The 8416-nt window shown below is 35.0% G+C and overlaps 1 protein-coding gene across 1 annotated transcript; it reads right to left on the bottom strand.

Annotated features, from left to right (window-relative positions):
* Positions 1-6365: 6365 nt before the first annotated feature.
* Positions 6366-7389, bottom strand: LOC137828181 (ethylene-responsive transcription factor ERF098-like). Its single transcript, XM_068634645.1, has one exon. It carries the CDS (start codon positions 6978-6980, stop codon positions 6552-6554), a length of 429 nt encoding a protein of 142 aa, XP_068490746.1. The 5' UTR covers positions 6981-7389; the 3' UTR covers positions 6366-6551.
* Between the last annotated feature and the right edge of the window lie 1027 nt (positions 7390-8416).

Genomic DNA, 8416 nt, shown 5'->3' with positions numbered 1-8416 from the left:
ATGTTACTGTAGTAAAACTTTTACGAATATAAAATATAAAGTAAAATTATATATATTTGACTCAATTTTTCGTATGAAGTTGTATGATTTATCTAAATTTATAATATTATTTTTTATGTTCAAATCACATGTATAAATAAAATAAATTTTCAGTATAAAACTAACATTTCATGAAATGTTGCTCGAAAATAGACTTCAATAATTAAATAATTATTGTACAGGTATATAAGTTAATTATGTTAAAAAAAATATAAAAAAATTGTCTTACTATAAAATTTTTTATATTTTTATATTTATTAATTTTTATTATAAAGATATAATGAGAATAACTTGGTTAAGATCGAGGGAGAACCAAAAAATAATAGAAAATAAAAAAAATAAACATAATTTTAAACAACTACACAAAAAGTAATAATGAATAATCATATTAATCTTCTTAACACATTGCATAATCAAAATTAACATATTTAAAAGTACTTTTTACCAAATAATTATATTTATTAAATATTTAAAAATAAAAATGTTAGAACAGGACCAATTTAAAAAAAAACTTACTTAATTCTATTATTAGAAGTAGAGAAAGACATCCTTTCCACTACAAATATTAGGGTGAAGTTTGTAAAAGTTCATTGATTTGATGTTTTGGGGACTGATTTGATGTTTTGGAGACGGAGAGCTATTAATCATAAAGAGTGTGTGGTCACAACTTCTGGCAGTATATTTGACATCAATGACATCTTTCTTATCATATTTATTCATGTATCAAACTCACACCATGTATACCATCTCTGCCAATACTTTTCAACAATCATTCTCACCTTCAAACTTACTAATTTCTAGTTTACTTAACTTGTCTATTTAAAAACTAACAGGTTGAAAAACACTCTACATAAAAGTATAATATTGTTAAAGATTAATCTCACTTGAACATTTGACTGAACTCTTTGATTATTTTGCTGCAAAAACATAAATGTAGAAAAGCATACTGATTACACAAATTTATATAAGTTGTTTGTATGCCAGCTATAGTTGAATGTATTTGAGAGAAATATTAGAAAATAAACTTATTTTTAGTCACTTTTATATATTACGAAAATAAATATATCTAATGAATGTGAAATCTACAAAGAAGAATATGCAATGAACGTAAATATTAGTGAAAGATTGGAAATATAGTTAAAGGTACTTTTTGCATAAGTGAAGAAATATCTTGATGGATGCCTCCACGACACTATTTTCTTCAGTGTTGTGGTCCCCCAATCATAACCACCTGCACTCACTCACCTTTCAAAACTCCTATTCATTGGAACCTCACACACACACCACTATATTTATCTTTCCATCTTCACCATGCTAACTTATATTTCTTAAATGTTTTTGGCTTGGTTGCAATGGCCGCTCTTCATTGATACAAACACTCCAACTAATTAAAACCACACTGTCTTACAGTGAAACTAAACAAAACAGAAGCAACTAAACTTTTTCAAAGGCCAAAAATTGCAAATGAAAATAGGATGCAGCAGAGACAAAACAAAAAATAGAAAAAAAACAGAGTTCATCAACAGCAGCACAACATCCTTTCACACAACATCCAGAACATTTATAAGAAACAATGAAAAAAGATTGTACCGAGACTAATCAGTTCCAAGAGTTGTATTCGATCCTTGAGAAAAACTGGAGGCACAAACGCTGTATAAAACGCACCGCAGCTTTGGAAATGAGAAATGGAAAAGATGAAAATCAAATTTAAAAACTCAAATAGCAAAAAACGAAAATGAATACTTAATATAACAAAAACAGAGTGAGTAATGAACCTTCTATTCAGAGGAAGAATGGAGAAGCTGAAGATGATTTTTTAGGGCAAAAACGAAGGGAAGAACAAAGGGAAGAACGGAGGGAAGAACGAGAACGTGAGAGAGCTGAAGGAGGAACGTGAGCTGAAGGAGGAATCGTGAGCTGAAGAAAAGTGATGTGAGGAAGAGGAAGAAATGTTTAAGAGTGAGAGAGGTGCTGAACTTTTGAATGAAAAAGTATTGGGGAAAGAAAAAATAAAAAAGAATATTACTTTTGAGAAAACTTTAGAAACTTATCAGGGGTTTATGAAAACCCCATGTACTAATAGGGGTTCTTATAACCTCTTCTAAAAAACCGTCGGTAAAATTAATTTTTTGTGTAGTGAGAGGCACCATTCACCCCCCATCCCACTATAAATCCACCTCAAGCACGTAGCCAGAAGGACCTTAGCTTTTGATGTAAATATATTTTATGTGCGATTTTACTTTTAGTTATAATTATTAATATTTAATTTTTATAATTTTAAAATATTTTAAATTAAGGTCTTTATTTTAAAATGCATATAATAATTAATTCACTATGAAAGTGAGAAGTGATAAATTTAATTTCTCCTTGCAATATGTTTTTTGCAATCTTTAGTCAAGAACACACATGACTTTGAAGCTCACATCTAATAGATAATGCAATTATTTAGGATATATGAAACAGTGATGATAAACACCAGTTGTTGTCGAGTTAGGTAATAGTGTCTTGTGACCCAAGTTGGGGCAGTAAGGTGATGGAAGAAACAATATTGGAGTAAAAAGAAGATAGTGCCTTATTTAGTGTTTCTTCTTCTTCTTATATATAATAGATATAATGTGGCTGAATTGTGATTCCTTGTTAAGACTGTCATCAGTGGCCATTGAGTCTGTGTCGAAGAGTAGTGTGTCTACAGTGGAAGAGAGAATCAAGATGATGGTTAGAGATGGTAGAAAATGGGATTGAAGGTTATTTCAAACGGTAAGTTATTTTACGAAAATTTGGAAACTCATGGTAATTTATTGAGATTTTTAAACGCATAATATTTGACGGAGGTTCTTAAACCCATGGTATTTAACAGAGGTTTTGAAACCTATGATATTTTACGGAGGTTCTTAAACCCATAGTATTTAACAGGGGTTCTGAAAGGCTTTTCTTGAGGTTTATATTTTGATATTTAATGCTTGAGATGATTTAACTATTATCTTATATTTTGAGATTTAAATATTGATTCAAAAATATTATTAAATTATAATCTTTATACAACTTGTTTACTATATATATGTTCCACTTTACTTGGTAAGCGGTGAAGAATACGACATTTATATAATTACTTAGATTTTGTTTTTTCATAACTAAAGAATAATTCCTCATTTTTAGGAAAGGAATCCTAAAATAAAAAGGAAGGAGAAATATTTTAATTAATACATAGTCATAATTAATACAAAGTTTATACCAAGGTAAATCTAACAACAAATCTTCAATGAATGATTTTTGTACGAGTATTTTGCGGTCCTTTGAGTATTTTTGTACGAGTATTACTGCCATACCCCTGTATTATCTCTCTCTATTCAGAGCACCGGACATAGTCTGCAAAAAGATTACTAGCATTCAAAGGAGATTCTTATGGGGGTGGGGTAAAGCAAATAAACCAATTTCCTGGGTAAGTTGGAAAGATGTTTGCAGGAATAAGGAGGAGGGAGGCCTGGGTTTAAGAGATATCCGAAAGTTTAATTATGCTCTTCTAGCAAAGTGGAAATGGCGTTTTATCTCTCAGGAGGAAGGAAAGTGGAAGGACATTTTGATATCAAAATATGGGCTGGAGACCGAAAGCACTCAAACTCCCATTAAACTTCAATCGTGGTGGTGGAGAGACCTCAATAAACTATGTAAGGAGGGAGGAAGAAAGGGATGATTTCAGGAAGAATTAAGTTGGGAATTAGGATGTAGGGACAAAGTAAAATTTTGGGAGGAGGTGTGGGTTGGAAGTAATGATCTCAAATCATTGTTTTCCAGATTGTACTCCCTATCCCTAAATAAAGGCCAAACAGTGGGCGAGGTAGGTGTTTGGGTTAATTCAATATGGAGGTGGAACCTAGAATGGAGACGTAACAGATTTGAATGGGAGTCCGCAAAGGAAGCAGATCTTCTTATGCTGCTAAATGGGGCTAATATGAAAGAGAATGTTAAGGATGTACAGGTGTGGGGGAAGGAAGTAACAAGGCTATTTTCTGTGAATTCTGCTTATGATTGCTTAGACAAGCAATCTAGAGGCCCTTGCTTAGAAGTCTTCAAGCTCCTTTGGAAGGCTAAGGCATTCCCAAATGTCGTGACCACTGCTTGGAGGGTGCTGCTAGGGAGAATCCCAACAATGATGAATTTGAGTAACGGTGAATACCACGCTTTGTGCAATGTGCCATTCCAAGGAGGAGTCATGCCAACATCTTTTTTTGGAGTGTAAACATGCTCAAAGGGTGTGGTTGATGTGCCTCAAGTGGATAGGTATATCTTTTGTTCAACAAAATGTCTTAAATCTGCACTTCACTAGCTTTTGTCTGAGCCATATCAGTAATAAACAAAATCTGATATGGAAAGGCGTATGGCAACTATCATTAGATGTATTTGGGATCAAAGGAATCTCATTGTCTTCAAGCAAGGGGTAGTTGATGCGGAAGAGGTGTTTCAGAAGGCACAACTTAAATCTTGGCTCTGGATAAAATATAACGTGCAGTCCTTTAGCTACTCATATGTCGACTGGGTTCTTAACCCAATGTTATGCATTAGAGGTTATAAGTAGGCACAGTTTTGCAGCAGATGCAGGGGTCCTTAGCAAGTGTGGAGAAGTTTGTTCAGAAAGTCCAGCTTAAGTCCTGGCAGTGGCTAAAGCACAGGGGCTCCTCTTTTAACTATTCTTTTACAGATTGGATGCTGAACCCCCTTATCTGCATTAGAAGTTACAAATAAATGGGGAAGGATGTCATGATCGCCAGTCGATGAAGCGGCGTTCTCCATATGTGTAGTCGGTGGTTGCCGAAGTTATACAAGGTCAACATGATCGCCGATCGATGAAACGACGATCTCCATGCGTGCATAGTCGGTGGTCGTCGAAGTTATGCAAAGGTCAACATGATCGCCAGTCGACGAAGCGGCGTTCTCCATATGTGTGTAGTCGGTGGTCGCCGAAGTTATACAAGGTCAACATGATCGCCGGTCGATGAAACGGCGATCTCCATGCGTGCGTAGTCGGAGGTCGTCGAAGTTATGCAAAGGTCAACATGATCGTCGGTCGATGAAACGGCGATCTCCATGCGTGCGTAGTCGGTGGTCGTCGAAAGGTCAACATGATCGCCGGTCGATGAAGCGGCGTTCTCCATATGTGTGTAGTCGGTGGTCGCCGAAGTTATGCAAAGGTCAACATGATCGCCGGTCGATGAAGCGGCGATCTCCATGAGTGCGTAGTCGGTGGTCGCTGAAGTTGTGCATCATTGCCGTATTCGAAGAACAGAAGATCAGATACTGGAAATCGCCGAGGTAGACACATCGCTGGGTTTTCCAGAAAGCTATTTGAAGCTATTGGAGTTTAGGTGAGAAAGTTCAGACGTGTTGGTTCGATAAAGATGTCTGTTAACCTCAACAAGAGCAATGAGATGAAAGGAACAGCTCAGCCGTCGACGAGGGGATTTCCCGAGTGGATCCTCCTCGAGAGCGGGGTTTCCTTAGGTCAAAGCATACATGGCGAGAAGCATTGGCGGCAGGCGATTTTGCAGAGATTGTGCTCCTCGTGGCACTTAGTGCTCACCAGAGTAAGTTACATGGCGAGTTATTCCGTGCATGGGTAACTCGTCGTGTGGCGAGGTGAATGTAGGTGGCCTCGATTCTGGGTGTTTCGGTAAGGTTGAATGTTGCTTTGAGGTAACCTGTTGGTTATATATTTGGGTATGTTTTTCTCACTTTAAGGTTGTTCTGCTCCAACCATAAAGGAGAGTTTCTTTTGTGGATGATATAGGAAGTCCACTTGTGGTTACTGTATATGGGTTGGGATATCCCTGAAGTATCCCCTTTAATTTTATTTATTCATTGCTGATAAAAAAAAAAAAAAAAAAAAAAAAAAGCATAAAAACACAATCAATGTATTCCAACCTTTAAACAATATCTTGAAAATTTAACACGGGTCAAACAAGTTAGTTCTAAAATTTAATTGGAAACCTTTGGGCAAAAACAGAAGAAGAAATTGTTGACAAACAATTATTTATACTCTTCAGATCAATTTTCTACAATAAATGCATACATTTTCAGTTGAAATAGTCATGTTTCTGAAGGGAAAGCATTTTCCATTTTCCTTGCATGTTTATATCAGAATAAAATCCCGTTTTCTTATATAGTGTTACATTTCCCTTTCATAGATTATAACATATTTTTAATGTTCTATAATCACTCTTATTTTTCATCTGAGGCAATTCTTTCGCAGTGCAAATCATATAATTATCCCTTACAATACTGGCACATGCATGTGTATGGCCCCAACATCTCAAAAAAACAAAGGCAGTACGTAATTAGTTAAAGTAGAGTTTATTCTTTTCCTCCAGAAACAGAAAGTTTTACAAACATAGGTAATGAAGGTTATAAATATTTGCTTGTTTTTGGAGATCTGAAGAGTGATCAGATTCAGTTGAGTTATTAGTATATAGCTGTTAATAAAGGAAAAGAAAGAGCAGAGAAATTATGGGTGAGTAGTACTATTCTCCCTTCTTTTTCTTCTTGTTCTCCTCTGATTGACCAAGAAGATCCTCCAAAACCTTATCATCCAAACAAGGAATCTCGAAAACAGGCCTATGATATGCACCAGAGGAAGAAGTGCATCCAGCAGCATGAGAAGAGGAAGAAGAAGGTGGTGCTAAATGAGGTGGATAAGGTGGTGAACCCCTTATTTGAGAATAGTACTCACTAGGAAAATTGAGAGTAGCAAGATGACCCCTCAAGTTAAAAGCCGCGCGATCATAAGCTCTAGCAGCTTCTTCAGCAGTGTCAAATGTCCCCAACCACACCCTCGACCCTTGCTTTGATGGATCCCTTATCTCAGCCGCGTACTTCCCCCACGGCCGCCGCCGCACGCCGCGGTACCGCACTTCTTCCTTTCCCTGCTTCCCCTTCTGGTTCTCCTCCATCTTCTTCTTCTTGGACCTAATTGTTGTGAACTTTTCTATTCTTGACCTAGCTAGGTGATTGTTAGCGTTATGAGTCTGTACGGTGATGTTTGTTATTGCCTTAGATGCTTATATAAATAGTGTGTGTAGGAAAATGTGTCAAATCTAAGGAAAATAATGATTTATTCTCTCTCAATCTAGGAAAGTACATTGACCAAGATTTGTTTCCAAGAAGGTTCTCTATTTGAAATGTATAAATTCGATTCTTCGACTATGTCTATGTTTTGCCACGAGCATGCTAGATGTGGAGATGGTGCAAATCTTTGTCATCAATGTGCAACTAGGCAAAGTCTTATTTCATACATTTTAAACGAGAATCTTAGATTTTCTGGCACTGTGCATGTATAGTTCAATCCATTAGCAACACTGGATTTATGTTTTCATTCACAACACTTTTCTGAAGGTGTATCTGATTGGGGTGGAGACAACATTATGCTTCCACAGATTGATGAGACTCCACAAACTATACTAACTATACTAAAAGTAGTATATGTACTATTAAAAGTGGCTTCTATTATTTAAACCCATAGAAAAAAAAAATTCAATTCAATACCATATATATCTTCAATTTTATCCCCAACTTGCATAGTGTTGTCCTTATTTACTTAGAGACTAGACATGGCACAGTTAAATTCATGTCTCCAACTTTTGCCTATTTTGGTATTCTTTGACGAAATCATGTTTAATAATATGGGGAATCAATAAGTGAGGATAATTTTATTCAGTTAACATATCTTATTCTATTCTCTTTTTTTTTTATAAAAATATCGTAATATACACGAAGAAATACGTTAGGGGGCAATTAGATAAAAGAAAATTCTCGTCCTCATTCTTATATCACATAATTATTCTACTTATTTGTCATATATCATTATCATTGCTTACCATTTTCGTTTTAATTATTTTTTATACGGCTCTTACACCGATTGTTATTATTAAGTAATGAAGTGACAAGTTTTTTTAATGGAAAATCATGATATATTAAGACGAGTCCAATTTTTTTGGATGAGAGTAATAAAATATATCTTATTTTACGTGAGAAATATCTTTAAGTGAAAGAAAGCAAAGTTAATTAAGAGAATAGAATATAGTAATACATTTTGTGTCTATTTTCTTAATTCTTCATATTATATTATGCATGTATTTTACTGAGAACCATGGGCGACACAATTAAAGTCATATATATTGTATTGATCACTTCATCATGTTTAAATCCGACAAGCTACCGCTACCCAGCTCAGCAAAGAATTATGACATATTCTATTATAGCAATTTGAATATTTTATCTCAAGCAGATCCAAATTCAACTTTTGTCTATGGAAAAAAATTGTCCGAACTTGGTGACGTATATTTTATCACACCGAAAGAGGCAAAATTTACTTATTAACTAGCCGTGA

This window comes from Phaseolus vulgaris, chromosome 7 (assembly GCF_000499845.2).
Source record: "Phaseolus vulgaris cultivar G19833 chromosome 7, P. vulgaris v2.0, whole genome shotgun sequence".
Lineage (NCBI taxonomy): Eukaryota > Viridiplantae > Streptophyta > Magnoliopsida > Fabales > Fabaceae > Phaseolus > Phaseolus vulgaris.
This window is presented reverse-complemented; position numbering and strand designations above follow the sequence as displayed.